This window comes from Punica granatum, chromosome 1 (assembly GCF_007655135.1).
Source record: "Punica granatum isolate Tunisia-2019 chromosome 1, ASM765513v2, whole genome shotgun sequence".
Classification (NCBI taxonomy): Eukaryota; Viridiplantae; Streptophyta; class Magnoliopsida; order Myrtales; family Lythraceae; genus Punica; species Punica granatum.
The window spans coordinates 2,170,871-2,197,861 of NC_045127.1; the positions used below are offsets into that span (position 1 = coordinate 2,170,871).

At 42.1% G+C, this 26,991-nt stretch overlaps 5 protein-coding genes across 5 annotated transcripts; 2 read left to right on the forward strand and 3 right to left on the reverse strand.

Annotated features, from left to right (window-relative positions):
• Positions 1 to 141: 141 nt before the first annotated feature.
• LOC116195719 (B3 domain-containing transcription repressor VAL2) lies at positions 142 to 5,879 on the reverse strand. The gene is made up of 12 exons (XM_031525038.1): positions 5,300 to 5,879; positions 4,588 to 4,669; positions 4,391 to 4,492; positions 3,658 to 4,268; positions 3,295 to 3,391; positions 2,981 to 3,155; positions 2,588 to 2,664; positions 2,090 to 2,512; positions 1,889 to 1,938; positions 1,710 to 1,823; positions 1,563 to 1,630; positions 142 to 1,334 (listed from the first exon to the last, which is right to left on the reverse strand). The coding sequence occupies exons 1-12, from the start codon at positions 5,410 to 5,412 to the stop codon at positions 535 to 537; spliced, it is 2,712 nt and encodes a 903-aa protein (XP_031380898.1). The 5' UTR covers positions 5,413 to 5,879; the 3' UTR covers positions 142 to 534.
• Positions 5,880 to 9,656: 3,777 nt separating this feature from the next.
• Positions 9,657 to 11,929, forward strand: LOC116190756 (elongation factor P). Its single transcript, XM_031520180.1, has 7 exons — positions 9,657 to 9,817; positions 9,894 to 9,971; positions 10,231 to 10,337; positions 10,989 to 11,066; positions 11,178 to 11,279; positions 11,388 to 11,469; positions 11,591 to 11,929. The coding sequence occupies exons 1-7, from the start codon at positions 9,724 to 9,726 to the stop codon at positions 11,707 to 11,709; spliced, it is 660 nt and encodes a 219-aa protein (XP_031376040.1). The 5' UTR covers positions 9,657 to 9,723; the 3' UTR covers positions 11,710 to 11,929.
• Positions 11,930 to 11,964: 35 nt separating this feature from the next.
• LOC116193222 (pentatricopeptide repeat-containing protein At5g41170, mitochondrial-like) lies at positions 11,965 to 13,533 on the reverse strand. The gene has a single exon (XM_031522029.1). The coding sequence runs from the start codon at positions 13,531 to 13,533 to the stop codon at positions 11,965 to 11,967; it is 1,569 nt and encodes a 522-aa protein (XP_031377889.1).
• A 2,467-nt stretch (positions 13,534 to 16,000) lies between these two features.
• Positions 16,001 to 20,189, forward strand: LOC116192369. The gene is made up of 4 exons (XM_031520908.1): positions 16,001 to 16,542; positions 16,806 to 17,331; positions 18,042 to 18,169; positions 19,374 to 20,189. Exons 1-4 carry the CDS (start codon positions 16,411 to 16,413, stop codon positions 19,827 to 19,829), a joined length of 1,242 nt encoding a protein of 413 aa, XP_031376768.1. The 5' UTR covers positions 16,001 to 16,410; the 3' UTR covers positions 19,830 to 20,189.
• A 2,124-nt stretch (positions 20,190 to 22,313) lies between these two features.
• On the reverse strand, positions 22,314 to 26,554 carry LOC116192208 (leucine-rich repeat receptor-like protein kinase PXC2). The gene is made up of 2 exons (XM_031520683.1): positions 24,422 to 26,554; positions 22,314 to 24,108 (listed from the first exon to the last, which is right to left on the reverse strand). Exons 1-2 carry the CDS (start codon positions 25,819 to 25,821, stop codon positions 22,647 to 22,649), a joined length of 2,862 nt encoding a protein of 953 aa, XP_031376543.1. The 5' UTR covers positions 25,822 to 26,554; the 3' UTR covers positions 22,314 to 22,646.
• Positions 26,555 to 26,991: the final 437 nt, after the last annotated feature.

Sequence of the window (26,991 nt, forward strand, 5' to 3'; positions counted from 1 at the left end):
CTGTCAGGAATGTTATCAAGATCTGTCCTCCTGACGCAAACTTGATTGTTCAGATGGGTATCGGTATGTGATCAACAGTAAAGTGGTGAAAGGAAGGCAAGTAATGTGATCGTGATTGAGATGATAAATGAAGATGGTAAATGCCGATCATCAGTATCCCTGAAAATTTCCTACTATGATGGATAACTTGACTGATGAGCAATATCGAGCTACTGTCAACTCTACTACACATGAAAAATATGGTACGCAGCATAGATTGTACAGAAACAAGACCGGAAATAATACATACAGGCTCTCGCCCTTGAGGGAAGTACATTGCTGAGCGTGCAAGACATTATTCTTTGCCTCAACTTGATCTCAATGATGATATTGATCATTGAATCATGTTGGACCAGATGATTTCCATTTACGTAAAGCAGCTCCAAGGACTCTTAGTATGAAGACCAGTCTGGACGTGAAATATGCCGACTGAAGCAAGGGAACTCTAACTGGGGAACTGTACAAAAGCCGGGGAAAAAGAACGGTTATTTGGGATCAAGTTTGGCTCTGATCGGGTCCACTCGGCTCTTGCCCCATGTCCTCATCCTGCTCAGGAAGCTTTTCTTGGACCTCAGAAGCACCACAAAGATCTCGATCATGATCCTCTTCGTCATGCCCCTCACTCTCAGCTGAAGCCGGGGCCTGTACCTGGCCTGAGCCACTCTCCTGCTGCTCAGACACCAAGCTCGTAAGCCCGTTCTGCTTCAAGTAGCTCTCCAGAGGCTGACTTGCCACTTGAAGTAAACTCAACATGCTCACTCGACTAGTCCCTCGCGGATCTTCATCCCTCTCAGGCTGGCAGTTCAAGTCTATTGTCTGTCCCTTACTGATGTCAACTGAGTTGCCGGGGGGGTAGTCATTTATCGGGCTCTGAGGTTCAGAGGAATCAAGAAGGGGAGACAGATTCCTCGAGCTGCTATCTGCTTCCGCCTCGTCCTTTGGGGCCCACGTCTTGCGGTTCTTCTGCTGAGCAATCTCAGCTTCACGCTCAGATTGGCGCTTCTTCTTCCGCATCATTAAGGTTTTGAAGCGGCGCTTTACGGTCATGCACACATTGCAGTTGCAGGTCGGCTTGTGCTTGCCTTTCCCGCTAGGGGGTTGGATGCAGACAATGCAGGAGCAACCTGGGCGATGCCTTGGGTGCTTTGTCGTCGCCGCGACAGATGAGGTTGTTGCAGCCCCGCCTGTGCTGTCACCGAGGATGGCAGCATTTGCCAGTGCGTCAAGGCCGGAGGAAGACTCAACGTCTGGGAGCAGCCTGAAGCTCGCTGCTGCTAGTCTCTGTCTTTTGAAGTCTGTGGCACATTCACCAAAATTACCAAAACTGGAAATTTTAATTTGCGTAAATAGATCATAGTGAATAAGAGACATTAAAGATAATGATTGTATTTTCATGAAACCATCAGCAAACTACTACTCCCTTGTAACGCTTGCTAAGCATTCAAAAAAAATTGGTCATTAAGAATAGACATTGAAAAGAAAAGCCCATTTCATCAGGCAAAACAATGCAGAGAGTATAGTACCTTTGTTGAGTCTGAGGAGATTTTCCATTTCCCTAGGACCCAGTTCCTCGGGCGCAGAACATGAACACCTAAAGCAGAGAAGAAATTATCAGTGCTATAGTACGCAAGTTTCGTAAGACAGCCATATATAAGAGACCTAAAATCTACCTGCTTTCATCAGAGGAATTATCAGTGCATGTCCACCTGGCAGGAAGAAGAATATCAACCGGCAATTTTCGCCATTTAGCGCAACCGTCACACTGGGCCCACTGCTCTTGCATCCTGAAGACAGATGAGTCAGCATGAATGCTCAGAGTTAGGAAATTTTCATCATTTGATCAGCTTACCCAGATGATCGGATAACAAAAATGCTCCTTTTCCCGAAAACTGGAGGCTCCTGTTTGACAATCAACACAGATTACCCAAAAGATACAGTAAGCAGCTTTTAAGAAAGCATCAACAATTATGAGCTCAATACTGATGAAATAAAAGAAGTACAAGGTCTTGGATACTGGAATAGGCAAAATCTTCCTTGCAAAACTGCTCACATCATACTCTTCAAATGCGTGATCTTCAACCACAACCACGCTTGGCTGGACACCCAGAGGTGGACGTAGCAAATCCTGAGCCTCCTCCCATGTCAGCTTCAGCTCTAAAGCTTCTTGACTATCAATGAGCAATCTCTTACTGTTCATCCCAATATTCCGAGTCCTTTTTCTATCTGGTGCCAACATTGATGGAGGTAAAAAGGGCTCCCTGCGCCCCTCATTCTTCTCAGAATTTTGCCAGTTTATATCACCGCTCGTTGAAGTAAAATGCTTTGAGAGTGCATTTATATGTGGATCTGCATTTCCCTTAAGCGATTGAAGGAAGCTAGAATAGCCACTTATAACAGGCAGATTCTCGAAACTCCCGGAAAAGAAGGCTTCCGTTGAGTGAGTGCCATTAGTCATGGCAGAAAGTTGAGTTTCCTGCTTAGTGGATAGATATTAATACAGAACCGTTGATTGATGTCAGCAGGCAGGAATTTCAGGGTACAAGCTTACCTGCATTGCTACAGAAGCTGATGCTTTCCTGAATCCCATGATTAGTTTTCCTTCAGGTTCCATGCGGCTAAAGGTAACTGCATAACCCAGTGACAAGTATCAACTACCCGTGTATAAGACTTAATCAAGCTGAAGGTAATTAGGCAAAAATGATACGTGGCAGTTTAAAATGGGGAAAACTATTCAAGGTACGGTGAGAGAGAGAGGGAGAGAGTTATCTAAAAGGTTGAACTTGTGACGGAATGCAACTAATGGTGAAAATCCTTGGAAATAGGTGTCAAAATGGCAATGTCAAGATTCAGTTTCTATGATAAAAGAAACACTAAGGCACATAAAAAATGCTTAAACTTTAATAACCGCACTCCACCTAGCAAAGGAAGCACTGAAGAGTACCAGTATCTCCAGCTTGCAACTGCATAGACTGTATGCAAGGAGTCACACCCTCCAAGACATACATTCTACTGTTGTTATTAGGCCAAAATCTGAACTGAAACACCCATTCCTTTCCCTTGACATCTTGAATTCTAAGAGGAAGGCCTTCAGGTTGAGATATTGGAGGAAAATAAGCCTGCGTAATAATTACATCCCAAGTTTAATCGGCAAAAATTTAATGGTCCTAACTTTCCTAAGGAACGTAACTTCATCTACAGATATTTTAAAAGAATAGCTTCATTAATAGAACTCAAACCCTATCTTCAACAGGGTACCTCTGCACAGGCTTTTGGTAAAACCAAGCGACCAATTCGACCTGCATCACTGGCACTTAGAACCTTCTCAAAAAGTGGGACAATGGTGGAATTTGAGCTAAAGATAACAGAGTCAAGTACTAACAGCAGGACATTCTGAAGAAGACATATTGTCGCAGATTTTAAGACTGCACGATGGACTGACTTTTGCTCAAGACTCCAATGGTTGATTTAATACAGAGATGGATTGAAAACTGAGGAAACTGGAACATGTTACTTATTCATAAAAGTATATTTCGTTTTATGTAAAATATTATTTCTCCAAATAATGTGAGTACTGATGTAATATATGTATCACTTTGGGAAAAACAAAATGTAGGATACTCTCCAGAAATTTGCTGCAACTCTTGATCAGTAATCCTGGGCCAGTATCGAGGAAGCAACTGGTTCCTTCCCCGACCTTCAGCAGGAGGCCTTGCAACACGTATCTGAGGAACAATGCCTCTATTTGCCTCCAAAGCACTGGGAATAGCTGATTTAGGTGGTTTTGGCAAAAGATGCCGAGACTTGGACCCCTGCTGGGATAGTGACAACGTCCTACTCTGCCCTTTCTCATCAAAGACGACTCCAAGAAAAGGATTCAGACTTCCAGAAGGACCACCCAGAGCGATACTCAGGTTCGGCTGGGCCAGTGAATCATCAAGATTGTTTGCCGCTCCATTAGATGCTTTACTAGAAAATTGAAAACGAGATTTTCCTATTTCTTCTGGAGAAGGCAAAACATCTTCCTGCTTCATTTGTGCAGATAAACTGTTGGGGTCATCATGCTGAAGCAAGTATCTCAATCCCGAATTCTCTATGTTACTGCGCGGCTGCATAAGCTTCAATTTCTCAAACCCATCGCCATCATAATGTTTGCCTCCAGAAGCAGACCTCAGCTCCCCAGGACCAGCATTGAGCATGCCGAAATCAGTAGGCTTTTCATCATTTGCCATCTGCATTAACATAGACCAAATACTAATGCACCGTTGCTAAATATATATTAATAAAGTAAAAGGAAAAGATATTTTGTTGAGAATAACGAAGGTCAATGCAGGCATGTATTTGATCATCTTACAGGGCGGAGTCCTGAGCTTCTCGCACAACTCACACAACTTACACCACCGCAGTCAAGAAGCTCTAACAAAAATCTGGAAGCAATGCATCCACAATGCAGACGCTGCCGATTTCGCATTTAATCAGATAACAGAAACATATCATCGATAAGGAAGAAAGTGCAAGAATTGCACAGATGTTCATCGACTATTTGCAAACCTTGCCACAAGAGGTGCACTCCCTCCATCCAGAGTCCTTGGCATGGAATATGTCACAGAAAATAGATTCCTCGTAGACAGACCTAGAAGCAACACGAGCACTTGTCAATGTTACCCGTTCTGAATTACACGTCCAGTAGCAGAGCAAAAGGCCATCTCCTCGTCGTGCAATACATATCGGTGAGAACATTGCGGAGAAAGTAAAACACTGATGCAACACCAAATGATTGGAAACATAATATCACCCCATTAACCCAGCATTAGTAATTCGATAAAACAGCCCTGCAATTTCAGATCAAAGTTCAAATTTCTTCCCCCCCACCACCCCTCAAAACGGATTAATCAACTTTTCAATGCATCTTCAAATATTCAAATATAGCAGCATACATACCGCCGAACATATTAATACAATCAGTCCCCGAAAAAATTTGACTTTCATGTGCAGCCGTTGACACGGAAATTCCGTTAGCAGCAACAGCCTAATATAATAGAAGCACTCACCCATCTAGTTCGTGAATCCATAGACATTGCGAGGTAAGACGTAAGAGTATGAAGCGGAAATATGTAAACTTGATACGATACAATGTCATCACAGAGTATATACATTACATATATTCGAGAAGAGGCAATACGTCGTCTACGGTTCAACGGAAAGTTCGAGGTGAGACCATTTACAGAGGAAGAAGAAGCAAGTAGAGCTGAGTATGCAGTACCCGCATTTATCGCAAAGAACGGCGGATTCACCAGATCGGAGGGGCCAACCTTTCCTCCCCTCGCCGGACGTGGACTCCCCGCAGAGCATGTTCATGCACGTCTTTGATCCCATCCCTGTCCCCACCCGAAATCGCACCGGGGGAGCTCAATCAACCTCGACCGTTGGGGATTCGGAGACTACCGTCAGCTCTTCTGTTTCGAATTCTAACCGGCTCGACCGAGTCAACCCAGCTCGCAGCTCAGTCGACCCCCCATCACGACAGAGCGCCAGAAGCAGCTGCTCGTCCCCAAACCCGACACTGCCTCTGGCCGCCGAAGCGGCACGCCAACTCCGGTTCCGGCGACCGACCGCAGAGAAGGGAGTCGCCGGCGAGCGTATATTATTATTATTATTATTATTATTATTATTGGTTTAGTTTATAGGAGGGAGAGCAGGAGGAGGAGGGAGGATGGGGAAAGGGTAAAGCGTGTTCCATGCAATGCAAATGGGGAATGAATGAAGGAATAATAATTACTAACAATAATAAACTGAGAATAATTAATAATAATTAGAGAAAAGAAAAAAGAGAAATTGATTGAAAAATAATGCATGCACGATGAGGATGGACGATGCTTCAAGTCTCAGCCCCCCCCCCCCCCCCCCCCCCCCCCCTCTGGCTCTGCCCTGTCTCTGTCTCTGACCCTCCACTTACTTACCCCCTACTACCCCCTGCCATTTTTTTAATTAATTTATTCAGAAATTATATTTTTCTAAATAATAATGATGAGAAAAAGATTATAGTATATGGAAAAATGGTATAGAAAAGAAGGCAGAAAATGGTGGGGAAAAATACGGCGGCTCGACTGCTCCGTAAAGTGCGCCACTACAAAGACGCTCTTCTCCCTTTTCTACATTTGGGTCCGCGTCCGCTCGATTAATCTCAAAAATTCACTTACATGTATACGTACATGAGCATATCTTTTTCGGTAGGTATATATGCATATATTTTCCGGTTATTCAAACTTGGTGTTTTTATTGAGATCATTAGGTCAACAAGTCAATTCTATTGGATTAAAGGCAATTCTTTCTCATCCTCGTTATTTATTTTTATTTTTTTTATTTTTTTTGTGAAAATTCTACCGTCCATACTAGGAATGATTACGAGACATTGTGACTCTTCGATAAACATCTAGAAATAGATCCCAGGCTGATTTCCAATCACGGGGTCTCACGAACCATCCAATATATGGACAATAGAATTTTCATTTTTTATTTTTTTCTTCAGTAAGTTGGGGAACGTATAATATTTTTTCGATTATAATAGAATTCAAGAGTTTAGTATAATGAAAAAAAAAAATCTTAATAGTTAATAAAAAAAATATAAATAATTCGATAATGATTATCCAATTTAAAATATCTCAATTATTAGGTATAAACGTACTTCATCATCACTGCACGATTCCTCCTCCATAAGAAAATTCAATGTTTTCGAATGCAATTTGAGAGAATCTGATCGGACCGTACATTTACGCAAATGTCCTCCCTCTGGCAACCCTTAATTACGTTGGCACGTATGGGAGGAAGAAGAATGCCACCTAGCAGATTACGATCGTGGAAAATTCTTAGCATATTAATTTATAAATGTAATAATATTATAATACAACAAGCACAAAATCATAAATTTTCGACAGGGTGTTTAGTATCATTACACCGTTGACGCGAATTCTTGTCCCTGCGATATTTTTAATATAATTTTACCTTTTCCCAAAAAAAAAAAACAAAGAGGGAAGGAATTTTCTCATTACGTAGGTAGAGGAGTGGGGTTTGATAATTTACGATGACGTCAAAATTGCCATAGGATGATGTTAGGGTGAGTGGGACCAGCCGGGCCAACTGCGGGGACACCAACCACGCTGAAAGGGAGTCGCGACCGCACGCGCCGTCCTCTGTGGTGTGGGCAGTCACGTCAGAAAGGGTACAGGCACGCGTGCCGGTTGCGTGTGGTTTTGGTCATCAAAATTACTTAAACCTTGATTAAGAGTTAAGAGAGTGGAACAGAAACAATTAACTAAAACAATTAACAAGACGTGCCACTTGGCAGGAAGGACAGCATGTTTCGATAAATGATAAGTGTGAGCGGGTCAGGATAACCTACTTTTTTTTCTTTTTTTCTTTTTTCACAGTATCCGGATATTTAAGGGACATATTTTAATATTTCGGAACCGGATCCTATTCTATTGAGTCCTGATCTGGATTATACCACAAGTTCGGGATATTATGTTGGAACTTATAATTTTTTTTTCTCGCTAAATAAAACTAAAATGTCTCACCCATAATCAATAATCACGCAAAACAGAATATCGACATATATTTGATTTTTTTAAAAAATTAGTGATTATATTTTTAAAAATAGAAATATTTGAATATAACTATATATATAGAGAAATTATTATCCGGGTCCAGATATTGATTTCGGTTTCGATTTTGGGTATTCTATACACAAGAACTAAAATCGAAATTCGTTTTCAACGGTTCCATATTTTAATACCGAGACCCTATTTCATTTTTAATACTTGCTGTTCGGATTCCACTCTAACATGTAGGTTTCGACTTATTTCGAATATACTCGATATGTTTGTACACCCCTAATAAATAAGGTTAGTGGAAGTTACCTTTATCACCAAAGAGATATGTACAGACCAATATATATATATATATATATATATTATGAAAAATTAACTTGAAAGTAATAAATGCTTCACAGTAAATGATAGATTATTAATAGAACAAAAAAGTATTAAAATAATTTATTGAAATACATAATAAATATTAGAATGAATATCATAGTAAATTTAATTATAGTCAATGCCTAATGAAAAAACCAAAAATGACCCTAATTATAATTAATTTTCAAAATTCTGATAAGGGAAACAATAATATTTGCTAACACAAAAATTTCCAACACCAGAGGTCATTCCATGAATCTAATGTTTAGATATGGACTAAGATAGAAATATTATTCTGAGTAAATATATATCATTCAATATAAGATCCTAACGTAGCTTCTTCAATCGTCTCCAACACCGGAGGACATTTCTTCTTCTGAGTGCTCCGAATCTTCATCATCATATGACCTGAAAAATAAAAGCAGCATCATTTCAATGAGAATAATTTTACATTACATGTAACTTTCGTTTCCTATTTTAAGTAGTTACATATACAGAGGATTTCCAAAAAAAATAATAAAAGACACTAAATCTACGAAATTAGGGCCACATAAAAATTTTAAAATAATAATTGAAAGTAAGGATATAAAAAAATATTATTTCAAATAAAGAAATTTACAAGATCAAATTTGTATACCTACATTTAATAAATTCTCATAAAGCTAACGCTTAAATAAATATTGGAGAATTAGTTACAAAATTGTCACTAAACTATTAATAATTAAGCTAATATATTAGAATTTTTTTTGTTATTATTGAAAATTCTAAAAAATAGTAATAATTACAATTAAAACAAATCCGTGCAGCGCACGGGTTAGAACACTAGTATATATTAATTGATTGTTACTCATTGAATGATTAATAAAAAAAATCAGAATATTTATAAGTATAAATTTGTAAGGTTAGTTTTCCACTTCTAGGCAATATGATTGAATATTACATGGCCAAATGACTACGTAATACGCATCGAATATTTGCTTTTATAGATGCTCTCGCTTGTCTCGAACTTAATAGATGTTGGATTTGTTTTTTCCTAATGAGATTTTCCATGTTCATTTATTTATTTTTTTCCCACTTTCTTATGGTGACGAGTTAAGAAGTTATTGGAAGGCACGACATGATAACTCAGACTATGAGGCTCACATATAGGATTTTTGTCAAGAGAGAACAGTGTATTAGGGGGCAGATAAGGAGGAAGTCTTATATGGAACAAGTATATCACGTGCAATATTATAAATCCATACGGCTCCCCAATTCCTCTTGTTTTTTACTAATATCACCCAAAAAATTACTTTTTGACAAAAATATATTTTTTATGTATATGCTGACATAGTATCACGTACTTTACCCATTACACACAATAATCTTCTCGCAAATAAGAAAATAAACTTGTAATTTAATGAGATGAACATCATTCACTAAAAATTGAAGATTAATATGTAAATTTTCATAGAAAAGAAAATTTAAGGGGATCAACTGCCCTCAGTCCTCCTCGACTCGTCCTTATTCAGAAGAGGAAAGTCGTGAAAAATTATCTGGGCTGAATCTGATTCCGGCCCAAAGACGAAGGGCTTTCTTCCACTAAAATAAGCCCATTGAGCGGCCCAAATCCTCCCCACACCGCCTCTTCTGAGCTTCCCTGTCAAGTTGAGCCTCTCGTCACCGTCATCATCATCTTCGCCGAAGTTCATCTTCCTCTTCTTCCGCCATTATTACAATGCTCCGTACACCTCACCTCTCCCTGCTACCAAAGCCCTCCGTCTTCCCGCTCCGGGCTCTTCCCGGAACCCACCGCCGCGCCATTTTCCTCAGTAAGTCGGAACTGGCAACACTAAGCTCCATGTATTCTAGCTGGGTTCTCAAAATTTGCTCTGTGACGTCTCACAGGAATTTATGCTCTGTCGAGCAACGACATTAAAGTGGGGACCAGCCTTGAAGTCGACGGAGCTCCCTGGAGAGTTCTTGGTACTCAATTCTCTCTACTCCCTCCCGTTTCCCTTTGTTCTCAGCTGATAGCATGTAAGACAATGGCAGGTCAGAATGTGCGATGGGGGAATGAAACTTCATCTTTAGCCTTCTGCAAAGAGAGAGCCTTGGAGAATTTGGTCTTTAATGGCACTTGCTCAATGCAATTTCTAGAGATCTCAATCTTTCCAGGGGAGCTTCCCTTTTCGCATTTTTAGGGGATTATCACCATTTTCCAACTGCTGGTCTTTCCCTGTAGAGTTTCTTCATGTAAAGCCTGGGAAAGGAGCAGCCTTTGTGAGGACCAAACTCCGGAATTACATAACGGGGAACACTGTTGAGAAGACTTTTCGAGCTGCAAGTTCGGTATGCAGTTCCAAAATCTATACTCCGTTTGGATTCGCAATTGGATTTTAAAATTTTAACTCTACTAAAGTCAAACCAAAAAGGTTGGACCCATACATAAATTCACATGCACCTCTATTATACTCAATTCAATTTTTAATACTAAATTCTCTCAATTATTCAATACCATTTCACACTTTTTCTCATAATTCAACAAAACAATCATTACAATCCAATTAAAATCAAAACTCAACTCTACTCTACTATAAAATAAAACACACTTTTATTTGAATTTGACTTCTAACTGAATGAAAATGGACTGTTGGAGGAACGACAAGTGATAATTCAATGCAAACTCAGTATAACATCTCTGATGAGGTTCTCTCGAGACATTTCTCTGTCGCGTATAATATCTGTGATATGGAATTGTCATTTGCTGTTGGTTAGTGCCTGAGTACTTGTGATTCTCAGTCGGCTGGGGGATTTTATAATGTTATTCAAACACCAACTGTTCATCTTTTGCGTGCCTGAGTACGTCAGTTTTTCCCGTATTAGACAAATTCTGTCTCTTGATGGATGATCCAATGCAGCTTGATTCCACGTTAAATATGTTTAGTGTCTTAGTCCATAGATTGTACAGAATAGCCTTTCTGATGCTGACCTCTTTGCCAGATTGAAGAAGCTAATGTCTTCAAGGAAACCAAGCAGTTCACTTACAAGGATGGTTCGCAATTCGTGTTCATGGACTTGGTATGTTGCTTTGCTCTTAGTTTAACTCTTTTTTGTAGTAAGCCAGTTTGTCTTATTATTCTCCTTAGGGTGATTGATTTTGACGTTGGGAAGTTTCTTTATATATCACAGAGTACGTTCGAGGAAATTCGTCTCAATGAAGGTGATGTAGGTGACAAGACAAAGTGGCTCAAAGAGGGTATGAACTGCAATGTGTTGTTCTGGAATGGAAAGGTAACTCTGATCTTTCACCTATGGCTTACTTTGTAGATGAACTAAAATGTGATACAATGCCAATGCCACTTCTCACAATTGAGCACATGGTCGTCGAGTGGTTTGCAGGTTATTGACTTTGAATTACCTATAACAGTCCAACTGACCATTGTAGATGTTGATCCTGGTCTTAAGGGTGACACCGCTCAAGGTAATGTTGTTTCCTTCTTAGCAGAAAATGAATCTCAAGGCGAAAAGGCAATTCATCAAGAACCATTTACTCCATCTGAAAGGAAATTGCTGCTGACTGCATGTATTATTATTGGTCACAGGTGGGTCGAAACCAGCAAAACTTGATACAGGTGCTGTAGTGAACGTCCCATTATTCGTAAACATAGGTGATGAAATACTGGTGGATACAAGAACCGGGCAATACATGAGTCGGGCATGAGTATTTCCCTGAGAATCCTTTGTGTGTATCAGAGCCATGCTGTGTTCATGAGGAGTAGATAGCAGAAGAGATTGCAAACCCTTCAGAAATCTCTTCTCGGAGTAATTTGTTCGTTTCTGTATACATATTCGGGGGTTCCTCGGTGGTACACCATGCCTACTGTAACAATACAGTAAATTGTTGAGGCAAAGAAGGCAAAATTTTGTGCCCTGAAAGCTTACACTGGAGGTTGCGCAATTACAATGGTAGTCGTCTCTAAGACTTTTCAGTTTCTCGAAATTTCGGCTTCTTCTCGGGGATTACTCCTCTCTTCAGAGCAATCCCATAAACATTACAAGCAGAGAAGGCCATTCCTTGCCTGTTAAACTCCTCTATCAGAATGTTGTAAGCCACTCTTCTTCTAGGATACATTCCTTCTTCCTCCATGAGGACCAAAAAAGACAATGCCTTCTCAAGCTTCCCCTCTCTGCAGAGCCCTCTCACGACATCCTCTAAAGTAATGATCCTCGGATGAAACCCTTCACCCATCATCTTCCGAACGCTCACCAAGGCCTCCTCGCTTTTCTTCTTGACCGAGAACAAACTTATCACAAGCCCATAAGTATCATCCTCGACTGCAAGATTCTGAATCTGCATTTTGCTGAATAATTGGCCCGCATCCTCCAACAGATCAGAACCATTACCCTCCTTCAGTGAGGTCCTGCACAGGCCTCTAACTAGAACGTTCATCATCCTCTCATCGACCTCAAACCCGGAATCCTCCATCTCCCAGTAAACCCGAAGGGCAGCTCTAGCCTTCCCCCACTTCAACAGCCCATGGATCAAGGTTCTGTAGCTCACGCAGTCAGGCAGGCAGTTCCTCTCCTTCATCTGCCTTAGCATGCCAAGCCCTTTCCCAGGCCTCCCTTCTCTGCAATACCCATCGAACAGCGTATTGTAAGTAACCACGCTCAAGCTCAAACCCATCCCCACGGCCTCCTCCAGTAGCTCCCTTGCCTCATCGGATCGACCAACCTTACAGAACCCATCCATGACCGCCGTATACGTGTAAACATCGGGCTTCACCGGTCCATTCCTCATTCCTTTCAGCATCTCGAGCGCCTCCTCGACCCTCCCAACGTAACAAAGCCCCTTAACCAGACAGTTATACGTCTGAACACTAGGACTGATCCCGATTCTAACCATTGTGTCGAACACCTCAAATGCTCCCTTCATCCTGCCCTTTCTGCAGTACGAGTTGCTCAACTCAGTCACGGTCGCAACCGTCGGAGACAACCCATTTTCCACCATGTGGTCAAAAACTCTCTTAGCTTCATCGGGTTGGCCCTTCTTGCAGTAGCACCTGATCATGGTGGAATACGTCCAAGAATCAGGGACCAACAGACCCTTTGACGACATGCTAGAGAAAGAGCTTAGAGCGAGGTCGGGCTCGTCGGCTAAGACCAGGGCCATTAGAAGGTTGTTCAGGTCAAGCGAGTCGTCCGTGCCAATCCCGCCATCACGCTGGGTCATCAGGAGGTCGAGGAACTCCGGTCTGTCGTGTTTGGGCACTGTTCTTATCCGCTCCACCAAGTACCGAACTTGAACTCTGCCGCTGCGTCGAGGGTTGACGTTGGGTTCTGGGTGCTGTACTTCTTCTGCGGTTCTGTTGATTTGGGTGGTTCGAGGTTGAATTGAGCAGGAGAGCAAAGGCTTCTGCTGGGTCTTCTTGTGATGGACTCCATGGGTTCTGATGCTCGAGAAGTGCTGATGGTACAGAGGAGGAGGAGATGGAAGGTGAGTCTGATGAAGGGGCAGTGAAGAAGGAAGATAAGGAGTTGGCATTTGGGGGGGGGGGAGGAAGAGGAAGAAGAAGGGAGGATGAAGACCGTGTTTGGATTGAGCGCGGCAGCAGCGGCCGGACGACCGTATATCATGAGTATACATGTGAAAGGGCCAAACAATGGCAAAATCATATTTTCACATCCCAAAGTCTTACGCGCTAACCATTTTCACCTACTAAGCCTGGCAAGTGATTTTCACATCACGGATTGCAAAGTATTTCCATAAAATTTACTATGCCAAGTAAGTGAATTTTCATATGGTTTGTGATAGACATTCGGATTCGATAAAACTTTTAGTCAAAACACAAACCAGCCTAATTTGGTGAGCAAATCGATTCGTGTTCAAATTACCTCTGTCATCTGTCATAAGTATGTTCTTCTGATGGAACTAATAAAACCAATTACATTGTACATAGTAAGAAGAAGCATCGGTCTTTATGTATTATACTTCGTAGAGCAAAAAGAAGAGAAAAAAGAAGAAGAGGCATCGTTCCTACTGAAAATCATCCATCACGATCACTCTCTTCAAAATCCTAACTCCACAGAAACATTATCTTTGAGAGACTTTTTCGAAGCATCCGGTTCGTTCAGAACCGCAGCGATCTGCTAAAAGCTTTGGAATACACAGGAATAGGATTTGGATTAGTGATCGGACTAGGATTACTCTTGGAATAGTCTGCCACCGCACCCTTCTTGGTCTTGCTGCTGCTTCTCCTCCCGAGGAAGGGCTTCAGCAGCTTCTTCAGAACCTTCCTGATCCCCTGCCTGTGGTGCCGCCCTCCCTCCTGAGGCTGCGAGTCCCGCATTGCGCCCTGCAATGGGTTGGGGCGGATGGTGCTGGGCTCAGACAGGCTGCGGCCTAGGATGGCCTGGTTCAGCCGGGCCTCAAAGGAGAGCCTCTCGAACTGGTCCAGCAGAGTGCTCTGCTCGTCCCCGAACTTGTTCAAGACCACAGCTATCTCCTCCATTGGCTGTTGTAGTAGAAAGCTCCTCAACTTACACATATGGAGAGGACAAAGAAGATGGAGGGAAGCTTAAAGGGACCTTGTGTTTGTTTTCTTGTGTATTTTAAGGTTGTCCTCGTGAATGAAGCTTTTATTGCTGCAGGTAAGGCGAAGTTATTCTTCCTCGAATTCTTGGTCAATCCTTGATCAATTGTAAATACTGCAACAGCCGTTTGTATTCTATGCTTCGAGCACGAGCGAAATACGTAACTATTGATGGATTTACAGGACAAGCCTTTCCGTATTCACGTCAAGCCAACATAGAGAGGATTGCAAGGTAAACAGTAAATCATGTCTTTGACGCTCGACACATCTTTAACACATCTGAACTCTCGTGCTGTCTCGAACGCAGGACTCATCGTACATGTACTATACCACGCGTAAAAGGTGTCGGGAAGTTCTTGTTAATTCACCTGCAAAAAGATCTGCCATCTAGACAAGAATAATGTTCTATGCTGTTGGATCAAGCAAGCGCAAAAGTGGAATGTCAAGAAGCATTGCGAATATGGAAAATTTTGGAAATGCCAAAACCCTCCTCGGAAGCAAAATAACTCACCTGCAAGAACATCTTCATTAAATGTTGGAGAAGATTTTGGTCTTTTAAGAGATTAGGTTGGGAGCCGATACGCAAGAACCCGAGAGATTCGAAAAGGATCAACCTTATCGATAAGTCGTATTAGTCCGTATGTATTAACAAAATCGTATGTGCTACGGTTCGCATCCATACTCTGAGAATGTACTTTGCTCTCTTTTCACTTTTCCTTTTTGGAATTTCCTCTTTTTACCAACAAATCTCGCTTGCTCCTTTCTCTTTTTTGAATACAACATTGCCGCTTTTTTTTTTCCTGTTCTTTTTCGATGACCCCCAGACAACGTTTCCTATAAGGAACAAAGAGCTGGAGAATAAATGACGCTGAAGCATTTTTGTCAAAAAAAGGACTTAAGTTGGGACTTTCGGTCACAAGGCTTAAAATGGCCACAATTTATCGCACTCGAGTCATAATAACACAAAAAATAAAGTAATATCACAATCATCTGTCATTAACAGAATCCCAAGCGGGATATCTCAATACGGATTTATCAACAATCAATACGAATTTATCTACAGTGATGTCCGACAATGCAGAACTGTCTAAACTCCTATGCACAGAGACGACATTCAAATATTTTTGTTTCGTTCTTTCGTAAGATAGAGATGAATTTTCACCCTGAAAGAAATTGAGGCACTTATTTTCGTACTTCTAATCCGAGCAAATATCATGTGAAGTTTACTCATTCATTCTCTTATATGTGTAATATCATCCATTCATAATGCTTAAAGCTCGATAGAGGAGATGAGCCTGGCCCAGAAGAAAATCTGGGCCCATAAATCTCGATCCAGTGGCCCGGATAGAGTAACCAATCACGGCCCATCAGCCCATTACTACTCGTTTCTTTCAATCAATTGCGTTGCGCTCCGTCCGTCTCTCTCAATAACTGACATGAAAACCGAGCGAGAGAGAGAGAGAGAGAGAGAGAGACGTTCTGCCATTTGCTCGCATTCGTCTTCGTCCCCCTCTTCGTTCCGTATCGATCGAATCTCCAAAGCCCTGCAATTTCCAAGCTCCTCATCGCAGCCCAACTTCATTCAGTTGATATCTCTGATTCCGCGTCATCAGATACTGTTTTCGTTCAGCTCCCTTTGTTACGTGGAAGCTAAGCTGATTAATATTCAAGTTTTGTCGGATTTTTGCTGAAATTTTTGCAATTTAGTGGTGATTCTCGCGGAACATGAGTTCCTCCGGCCTCCTGTGGCGTCCGGTGGCTGGGGATTTTCTGTTCACGAGTTAAGAGCTGTTGGGATCTTCAGAAAGGCAGCTGAAGTTGCTGCTGTAATGGGCAAGAATGGATCGATATCGGTGCTTTTCGTGTTCTTGCTGATCACCGATGTCTCCAGTACCAACTTTGATCTGAATATCCGGAAGTTAGCAGCTTCAGAGCCTGCCAACAACTCTGCTCCTGCACAGGTAGATTCTTCTCGCTGTGTATAGTATATGCATCTCTTTGTGTGTTTCAATGTGTGTTTTGAGATACGACGTACGAGCTACATCTGAGCTAGATAAAAGTTTTCGGCTTTTGACGAGCTACCCAAGTTGGAAATTATGGTGTAGTTGCCAATTGCCATCCACTGAGCTGCTTATCAAAAAGTTTCCATTAGAAAAGGTTCAGCTTACCTCTCGTACCAGATAGATAGCTTTGTGTTGAGATGACGTGATTTTATGTGCTGTAGGTGCCACCATTGCCAAACCCTGTTCCGAGCGCTGATAAATCAGACTCCATTGCAATCGATAAATCAAGTGGCAATAGCTCGAAAGATGTAGCCAAGAAACCTCCAAGTTCGGATAATGCAAGTCCAAACATTACTGTTTCGACGGGTCCCCAAACCTCAGACCAAACGGATAATAAAAGCAATAATGAGAAGAAGGACAACAGCAAGAAGTCCAGTCCTCCTCAAGGGGAGCAGAGTGACAAGAAACCAAGTCCTCCTCAGAGAGAGGAGACTAAGAAGAAAGCCAGTCCTCCTCAAGGGAAGGAGACTAACAAGAAATTGAGTCCTCCTGAAGCAAAGGAGATTCACCAGAAACTGAGTCCTCCTGAAGCGAAGGAGATTGACAGGAAAGTGAGTCCTCCCGAGGCTAAGGAGATTGACAAGAAAACAAGTTCTCCAACTGGAGTTCTTGAGAATTGTGATGGTAAAGGGAGGAAGTGCCAGATTCAGAGCACATTTACTGGCTGCATTCGGAATTTTGACTCTGGTATGACACCCATTGCCTCTTCCTATTGTAGAGGAAAGGACAGTATTACTGGAATTTATTGTTTCTTGCCCTTGTCACCAGTTTAAGATTAATTGTTTTGTCTCATTTCCTAAAAGTAGAGGAAAGAATTTGTTTCCTGGCTGAAAATGTAGTTGTAATTGATGTTGATTGTGTATGGTCTTATTATCTGAGTAGAGCAATTTTGTCAAAAGTGAAATACATGTGCATGGCAAATTAGTTATTGTCCATGAACTGCAGATTCATACCATGCTCTATCTGCAAGGATAATAGTGTTGAAATCTAGTTTCTAAACTGTAATCTGGCTATCTGGTGATGTTTCAGTATTACATACAACAGTAAGCTTTCTTTAATGGAATCTCATGGAAGGCAGTTGAATTCATTATTCATGCTCTCTCATGCCCGGTTAAATTAACAGGCTCATGGTACGAGCCAGATTTTTGGTTTCATGATTTTGTGTTTCTTTCCATGATTTTATCAACATATTTATTGCCACTTTTGTGGTGCTGTCTTTAAATTCTGAAGTCCTAGAAGAGGCAAATGATGAGGGATGTTGACACTACAGTTTCTGTCAAGCTCTATTGCTGCATAGTTCCTCACACTCTGTCATTGCATATCGTGAATAGCATGAATAAGTGTTTGCTTTTTTACTTAAATGAAAGTAACTAATCCATGAATTTCTATTTAAGTAGATTCTAAGGAACTGGAGATTTTGGTTCAAAATGATGGGCAAGAGAATTTGAGCGTAAACCTTAGGGTGCCAACTTCAGCAAAAGATGATAAGGAGAATGTTGAGGTACCAAACCACCGGATCACCAAGGTATAGATTCTCTCTTTGCTTCCTTATTAGTGTAGCCTGATTTCATATTACCTTCCTTCTGGAATAATGTCCAGATGGTCAGCTAATATGTACCGTCTCTTAAATTGTAGTTTTGGAGCATCTTTGATTATATGGGACTTCATTCCTTTCTATATTAAGATGTTACATTATAATGAATGACAATGCAGTCTTCCTTAATTCAAAATTCGTCACATTATGTGCTATAAGTGCTTATATGGTAGGGGAAGAATCCTCCTGGTTTGGGAAGTATGGCTTCATTTCTTGGCAACCAACAATTCAAACTGTGGACTATTTATACTATAATATGGATAAGAGATAGCTGCTCTGCTAATGAATGTCATCGTTCTTGTTTTAGTGGAGTCCTGCCCAAGTGGTTATTCTTCACTTGTTTCTTAAGTTTTTACCATAATTTTTCTTGAGTATTCTTCTATGTCATTTTACTAGTAACAAAGCAACAATTGAAGCAAAGAAAGTTCTTAAATCAGTTTGCTCATAAATATCCCTTTAAAGTTGATCAAGTATTCTGAAGAGCTAAGAATGGACATTGAAAAGCTTTACGAAGGCTCATGCATCAATGGATCTCAGAGTTCTGCCTTTAACTCTTGGATAGAATGCAAAATGTAGAATACTCGATGCCATTAAATTCTTGAATGATGGAACAGAGCCTTTTTTTTTCCACCTTCTGCAGTGGAGCGTACACAATCCTCTTACTAGGCACTTTGTTCCTTTAGCCGATTGATAGGTCCATCTCCTCTCGATCAAGCTGCTTAGAGGACCTGAATTGAAACTTCTCAACATTAACTAGCTGGCCTCTTGATCCCATCCCTAACATAAATCTTGGAATTTATAATGAAGGGAACTGGCATAAATTGCTTTGGAACCATCACAAATGTCGCGGTGAAGACAATTTAATTACAGTGCTTAGGTTCTTCTGGAATCACTTCTACCCACGAGAAGAATGTTCTAACAAGACCTATTGAACTGGTTCAGTACTTGCTCGTCTCAGTTTATTCTTCACCAGTCTCACTAGTAAATTGTACAGATCAGGTTTGGGCATTTATACAACTCGTGAATATTATTACATTGTTATAGGTAGGTTTTAAATAAAGTATACCTGTCATTCGTTTGCTTCATTTCTGGGCGTTGATGTTGCCTCACTCTTTTTCCTGTGTTTCTTGCTCAGATCAATATCTCCAATGTCATCGGAAAAGCCTCCAAAATTGTATTAAGTACTGGGAATAAAGCGTGCGAGATTGATATTGGATTTCATCTGCCTGAGGAAAATGTTCCCTTCCACCTTCCTACTACTGAGGAGTTACTGACACCCATTAATGGTGCATACTTCCTGATCATTACGGTGATAACTTTCGGAGGGGTGTGGGCCTGCTGCAAGTTCACAAAGAGGAGAAGGCACGGCTCTGTCGCTTATCAAGAGCTCGAAATGGCTTCACCAGAAACTGTGTCCGCAGCCAATGTAGAAACAGCGGAAGGCTGGGACCAAGGGTGGGATGATGATTGGGATGAAGAGAACTCGGTGAAGTCTCCAGTTGTTAGACTACATGCAGGCAATATCTCTGCCAATGGCCTTACTGCCCGACCCACTAACAGGGATGGGTGGGAAAACGACTGGAATAATTAGGAGTTCAATGATGCAGCAGAGAGATTGAAAAGAGAACTTCTACAAGAAAATCACAGAGAACATCCCTTGCACGATGTTCGAACCCGAGCAAAATAGTCATTAGAAAGTTTTGTTCCTCTTGAAATGACAGGAGGTTAAGGTTGCGGTTATCGCTGTAATTCTTCTTGTTATTGGCCTGATAGATTGTATAGTTCATCACCACCACATCTCCAAAAGAGCACATGCGGATACATAACAATACAAATCTAAATTCTCCGGTCCAACTCTTTTGTTCTGAAATGTTCCATGCCGGATGTAAAAAAACACTACTTCCCGAGAAGTTCATCCGCGTTTGTTTTATAGGCTAATTTTTTTCGACAACTTCATCTTCCACATCCGAAATGTCGTTTTGCCTGCCTCTTCTCGGAATTTCCCTGTCTTTACCTTTGCAACGTATTTGTTGGGCTCTACCAAACTTACGAGACCATTTGGGGATGGAAACATCGACTAAAACACAGTTGAAAACATGGGAAGAAAAGCTTTGCAAAGCACTGCACAGAATCAGAATGAATGATCGATTTTATTATTATTATTATTATTATTATTATTATTATTATTTATAATACATGTGATGACAAGTGATGAGAGCAATATATAGATATATATATATATATATATATATAATCAATATGTGTGTATGTGATGTGGGTGTGCTCGTAGATGATGTTTGTGCCATTGCAAAGCGATGAAGGATTAGTGCGTGGATGTATCATTGTGTCCCTGGAAAAAGAAACCAAACGCAGAACAACATACAATATTCATTTTTGTTTCTTTTGCGTTTTTCCATTCTTTCTTTTCTATCCTCCCCGACCCAACCCCCGCATTCCGAGATTGCTTTGCTTTGTTTTGTTTTGTTTTGCTTTTTCCATTCCCTTCTTTTATTTCTTCATCTCATAATTCTTTCCCTTTATTCCACTTTATTAGAATTCGTGGATTGCTTTATCGACTTATCGACATATATTCGGTAGCAGTCTATTTCATAAACAGTTGGGTTTCGATTGTTTCGGTCGGCTATATAAGATCGTCTAAGCTATGATAACTGTGCATTAATTGTTTTTTAAAGGATTACCGAGTGTATTTGATCTTTAACTACTCTCTTATTCTTATGGAACATAATTCCTTGGGTTGCTTGATGCATAAACTACTTGGAGGAAAAGGAAAATCATTGCTCGAGCACTTGCTACTGGAAAAAGAAAAAGGAAAAATAAAATAAAATAGGATCAATTAATTGATATTGAATTTCTTATAAATGAACGAAGTTTACGATTACAAGAAATTTATTTTTCAGTGGATCCAATTCAGTTTGATTTTGGATTAATCATAATTTATTGGACCTTCGAATACTACGTTGTGTACGGCGACACTTGGCACGATCAATAAAAGTTCCAACTTCATGGCCTGACGTGATCGTTAAGCACTATAATGACTACTACCCACAAAACTCACTTTTTTCCTTTTAATTTGCCCTTTTTGGGGCCTCCATGTGATCCTCCTTGATGGTGCCCAAAGATCCATTAATATTTTTTTGCTTATAAAAGTGAAATAATAAGATACGATAAGTTTTATTGGGAGAATCAAACTCTTAATTTTGAGTCAACGACTTATGCAAACTACGCAAGACCTATTAATTAAATTCCATCAATAAATCCACGAATTAAATTCAATTTCTTCTGTTCCATTGAGAAAAATAGCAATTGGGGATAGCTTATATACATTTCCAGCAAATAGAAAACCTTCAGTAAGAATAGACATCTTGATCATAACCAAACATATCAGCATTTGGGTGAACGGGAGCTCAATAATATCGTTAAGAACTTATGAACATCCAATATGTTTTGAAGGAAGACTCGTCATATATTTAAACTCGCACTGCGCATTCGAAATCGAAACTCGAGCATTGCCCTGCCTGTGGTATAGCATCCTGATTTGCTAGCTCCCACGGGGGGAAGACACCATTGATCTTCTTTTCAATGGGAGAAATAAAAAGGCCAGAAAATGGAAGAAACTTGACGCTGAAGGCGTTGAATATTAATTGAACCAACCATTTTTGCTTCAAGGGCACTTAATATAGTTATAGCTTATAATAATACCACATGTGCTGGCCTTTTTTCTTCTTCTTTTTTTCCCCCATTTTTTCATTCCTTCTATTTTAATGGAAGGAGTGGGTAAACAATATAATTGCACACTCACTTGGGTCATCGAGCCTTCTCATGATGTTCTCTCCACATTTCAAATTGTTTCGCTTTCACGCTTCACTCATTTATCTCCCCATTGTGTCATCACTTTTTTTTCCTCCCCCTTGTTCATTCCCCTTTGTCAAGAAACTCTTCGATACGATTCAGTGGTCTCGACATCCCGTGATCAGCATCAACCCCGATGGAGCTGTTCAATATATTGAATGTACGTACGTGCCATGGGGGGAATTTTAAGCGGAACAGTCGATTCAGCCTAAGGCATGCTCGGATTCGATATATTTATCTGCAAGGGATCAGTCATCAGTGAATTGAAAGACATCCAAAATTCTGCCTGTATGTTGCCGGTGAAGAGGAATCCAGTAATACAACTGACAACAAAAATAACCCCCCTCCCCCCCCCCCCCCCCCCCCCAAAAAAAAGGAAATAAAAGGGATAAATAAAAGTAGGAAAAAGAAATAAACCAAAATAATTGAACACTACACTACATCATCATCGCTTTGGTAAAAAACTGGATTACTCTTCCCCGGAGATGCGATCGCGATTTCAATATACTGTAGTTTACGGTACTCCTGAACCTCGAGCTCACTCGATGTCCTCCTGACCTTCCGAAGGGCATTGGATCAGCTCCAAGATGTTCACCACCTCGCTCATATCCGGCCTGTTTGAGGGGACCTGGGAGGCACAGATCAGCCCGAGCTTTACCACTGGAATCACCTCTTCTGCTGGAAAACTGTTCCTGAGCCTCTCGTCGACGCATTCCTCGATCCGGCCTTCATCCAATGCGCTCCTCACTACATCACACAGGACAGCCACGTCGTCCTCCATGTATTCCACGGGCCTCCGCCCTGTCACCACCTCCAGCACCAGAATCCCGAACCCATAAACGTCGCACTTCTCAGTGATTTTCACAGTTCGGCATGCGAACTCCGGGGCCATGTATCCAAGGGCACTTTGGATCTTGCTACTTAGGACGCAGCGGTCCAAGGCCGGTAACAGCCTTGCAAGGCCAAAATCCCCTAGTCTAGGCTCACCAGAGCCATCCAATAAAATGTTCGTCGACTTCAGGTTGTAATGAACCACATTCATTTGGTGCAAATAAGCTAGGCCCTTCGCCATCCCGAGAATTATGTTGAACCGCTGGCGCCACGTTAGACAATTATCTGTACTTGCATCATGGATGAGCCTGTGCAGACTCCCGCTCGGGACGTACTCATAAATTAACAGCTGCAAGGAGGGGTCGTAATAATACCCCTCAAGGGATACAACATTCCGATGCCTGATCTTCCCGAGTGTCTTCACTTCCCGCTCAAAATCTTCCTGGGACTTGATCAGACCAGAGCAAGTGAGCTTCTTAATTGCAACCGATCGCCCATCCCTGAGGACAGTCCGGTAAACCACCCCAAACCCACCCCGCCCTATCTCAGAGTCCTTGTTGAGCAGTGCATGTGCTCCTGCAACAAAGTTTGCGTCCCCAGAGAACATGACGAGTTTTCCATAGTTCGGGCCCCCAGCCGACGGAGAACAGCTGAACTCTTCACCTCCTCCTCCCGAGAAAGTGAGTGGTGGAGCAGCACGGGACATGGAGGACCGAACATGAATGTTGAGGACCGTTACAGCCACCACCCCAATGGCTATTGAGGCAGCCGCCCCAATCGCAATCAGGGCCGAGATGCTGAGGATGATCCCCTTGTGGTGGCGGTTTGGGGACGAAGAAGAGCCTCCACCCGAGTCGGAGGAGGAATTAGGATTGAGGACAATGGGCTTCGGGTGGACACTTGGGCAGGAATCATTCACGACAGACCCACAAAGGGCAGGGTTGCCTGAGACAGAAGAGTGCGGGATCGTGTTGAAGAAGCCGCCCACAGGCAGCTCACCCTCGAGGTTGTTGTGAGAGATGTTAAAATAGAGAAGGTGGGACAGGTTCGTAAGCTCCTTCGGTAGGCTTCCTGAGAGGTGGTTTGAGGATAGGTCCACATACTCGAGATTAGAAAGCTTTGAGAGGGCCAAAGGAACGGGGCCTGTGAGGTTGTTATCTGATAGGATCCTGCAGAATTTATCACGACAAAATATCAAAATCCGTCTTGTTTGAAGAGACGAGACCATGTGAGATATTACAAACATCGAACTCATTGTTCACAGACTACATCTAGTTTGAAAAGAGTGTGTTAAATCCTCTGAAGTTTCTGCTCCCTGTAATAGCATCATGGTATAGCATTGCATTAAATTCTATCCGGTTTAAGAAATATCACACATTCCTGTTTTATTGCAGAAATTCGATTTCATATTGAAAGTCTCTAAAGCAGCAATCTATAGCATATGATAGCATGGCAAAAGCAAGGATAATGCATTGGACTTACAGAGATGTCAGGGAAGAGCACTTCTCAATCTCGGTCGGGATCTTCCCGCTAAGGAAGTTCTTCTCCAGTCTCAGCTCCTCAAGCGAAACCGCCCCACCGATCTCATGAGGAATGGTCCCATTCAGCTTATTCTTGCTTAGATCAAGAAACCGAGTTCGATTCAATGCCCTGATGCTCGTGGGGATAGAACCGAAAATAGAGTTTGCCGACACGTTCAAGAGCCGCAGGTTGCTTAAAGTCCCAATACTGGCAGGAAATTCTCCTGAAAACGCATTAGAAGAAACATCCAAAACCTCGAGATTTCCATAAGAGTCAGCTGCTACAGCTGAATCAGGCCTGAAAACCCGGATGGGGAAATCGCCCGTCAACATATTCTGGCTAACATCCAAGACCGAGATGTCAATGCAATTCGCAATTGATCCAGGCAAGATTCCCGTGAAGTGGTTCATGGAAAGGTTCAGTTCCTTCAGCTGCTGAAGATTTCCAACCGATTCGGGGATCCTCCCAAAGAACGTATTCCCCGAAAGATCCAAACTCTCAAGGCTTGTCAAGCCTCCGATCCAAGTGGGAACCTCCCCTGTGAGCAAATTCCTGCCCAAGCGAATAGAAGTGCACGAAACGAGCCTCCTCATTGACTCAGGAAGAGTTCCCGAGAGGAAATTACCACTCAAATCGAGGGACTTTAAAACGTAACAACCACCTACATCCTTAGGAATCCACCCTGTGAATCGGTTTCCTCGTAAGTTCACAGTCCTTGCATCGTAAAGATTCTGAATCCCTTCGGGGATCGTTCCTTCCAGCCAATTGTCTGAGAGATCGATCGACTGAAGCCCTCTCGTATACCATATCCCCAACGGCAGTTCCCCTGAGAGCTGATTCGAGGAGAAGTTAACCGCAACCAGAGTCTGGCAAGAACTCAGCGAGTCTGGAATCCTCCCCGTAAGGCTATTCCTGGCGAAGGAGACCGACCTTAGAGAACCACATTGCCGGAACATTTCCCCTGGGATCGATCCAGTGAGGTTATTCCCGCTCAGGTCGATGACCTGCAAGGTCCCGAGGCGAGTAAGACCGGGGAGAATGGTCCCGTTGAGGCGGTTGTTGGACAGAGATAGGACCTGGAGGGACTGCACCCTTAAGAGGCCGCGGCCTATGTGGCCGGAGAGGGAGAGCCCGTCCAGGGCGAGCTCGATGACTCGGTGGGACAGGGGGTCACATTTCACGCCATCCCAGCTGCAAGGGCTCTCGGCGTCCTCGTTCCAAGACGCGAGCTTCGACTCAGGGTCGACAAGCCCGGCCTTGAAGACTATCAAGCCCAGAACGTCGTCGTTGAAGACTGGGTCTACGGAATGTGCTAGGAATGGAGCAAAGACGACGATGAGGAAGAGAGCTTTGAGAATCATGTTTCTAGTTAAAAACGGCGGGACTCCATTGGAGAGCTTAAGATCAAAGTTCTAAGCTTACAGAAGATGAAGAAGAGCAACGCCAGACAATGTGATATGGAAAAAAAAAAGGTGATAAGAAGACGGCAAAGCAACCACCTTTCAATTCAAGACGGCAACTTTCCTATTCGGTACAGTGCATAGCTCAACCGAAGGGAAGGTGAAACACAGCTTGCTAAAACTTAACTCGCAGTCACAGAAAAATTAGAAGAAGAAGAAGCAGTCGTCAATTGTTGATCTCGGACCAAGACCAAAGAGAAAAGAGCTGCCCAGCTCAGAGCAGGAGCAAAGAGGAAAGACCCAGAAATGAATTTTCAAGTGGGTTTGACGAGAAATGGTTGCCGATAAGGGCGGGAGCACACAGAGAGAGAGAGAGAGAGGACGAGTACAGTATTATTTGAAACCCAGTCTTCTCCTTCCTCTTCTCCTCCTCCTCCTCCACCAGCGACAGAATATGCATTAAAGAAGAGAGAGGGGGACAGAGAGTTTGGTGGGTGCTATAGTGTTTGATTTTACCTGAGCAGGAAAAGATTATTTAAGGCAGACTGGTTCCTCTGCGTGTGCTTATAGAGAGAGAAACTATAGAGAGAGGAGTAATAATGATGAGGGGAGAGAGGAGGTGATAAAGAAAGCAGAAGAGTAAAGCAGAGAGCATTTAAAGCTCATTTAACGGCTACACAGACAGAGAGAGAGAGACGGAGAGAGAGAGAAACAAGGTGGAAGAAGAAGAAGAACAAGATGAAGAAGGAGAGAAGACGGGAAATTCCATTCCTTCTCTCTCTCTCTCTCTCGTTTTTTTTTTTTCCCTCATCTAATTTATTGAGATTTTATTTGATGCATACGGGAGTACTGAACTCGGTCAAAGTAGAATCCGATGTGTCGCTTTTACCCGTATATATGGCGCGAACAACTAAGCATACGTGGGCCCAGCACCTAATGACTGTGGCCCCCGCGACACAAATGGGCCTACATGCACGCGATGTAGCTCGAGATTTTTACTCCTTTGTTTTTCTTCCCTGTCATGCTTCAATTTGCTGAAATTTTTTCTTCGTCTCCGAAAGTATAATTTTTGACAATTCATCTTCTTTTATGAATATTTTTGACAATTCATCACCAATATAACTTTAGCTT

Coding starts and splice junctions, on each gene's coding strand:
- LOC116195719 (XM_031525038.1), bottom strand. CDS start 5,412: ATGGGATCAAAGACGTGCATGAACATGCTCTGCGGGGAGTCCACGTCC. Junction 4,493..4,587: donor AGTGCACCTCTTGTGGCAAG/GTTTGCAAATAG, acceptor CGAAATCGGCAG/CGTCTGCATTGTGGATGCAT. Junction 3,156..3,294: donor TACCAAAAGCCTGTGCAGAG/GTACCCTGTTGA, acceptor ATTATTACGCAG/GCTTATTTTCCTCCAATATC.
- LOC116190756 (XM_031520180.1), top strand. CDS start 9,724: ATGCTCCGTACACCTCACCTCTCCCTGCTACCAAAGCCCTCCGTCTTC. Junction 10,338..10,988: donor CTTTTCGAGCTGCAAGTTCG/GTATGCAGTTCC, acceptor CCTCTTTGCCAG/ATTGAAGAAGCTAATGTCTT. Junction 11,470..11,590: donor TAAGGGTGACACCGCTCAAG/GTAATGTTGTTT, acceptor TATTGGTCACAG/GTGGGTCGAAACCAGCAAAA.
- LOC116193222 (XM_031522029.1), bottom strand. CDS start 13,533: ATGCCAACTCCTTATCTTCCTTCTTCACTGCCCCTTCATCAGACTCAC.
- LOC116192369 (XM_031520908.1), top strand. CDS start 16,411: ATGGGCAAGAATGGATCGATATCGGTGCTTTTCGTGTTCTTGCTGATC. Junction 16,543..16,805: donor ACAACTCTGCTCCTGCACAG/GTAGATTCTTCT, acceptor TATGTGCTGTAG/GTGCCACCATTGCCAAACCC. Junction 17,332..18,041: donor CATTCGGAATTTTGACTCTG/GTATGACACCCA, acceptor CTATTTAAGTAG/ATTCTAAGGAACTGGAGATT.
- LOC116192208 (XM_031520683.1), bottom strand. CDS start 25,821: ATGATTCTCAAAGCTCTCTTCCTCATCGTCGTCTTTGCTCCATTCCTA. Junction 24,109..24,421: donor TGCTCTTCCCTGACATCTCT/GTAAGTCCAATG, acceptor TAAATTCTGCAG/GATCCTATCAGATAACAACC.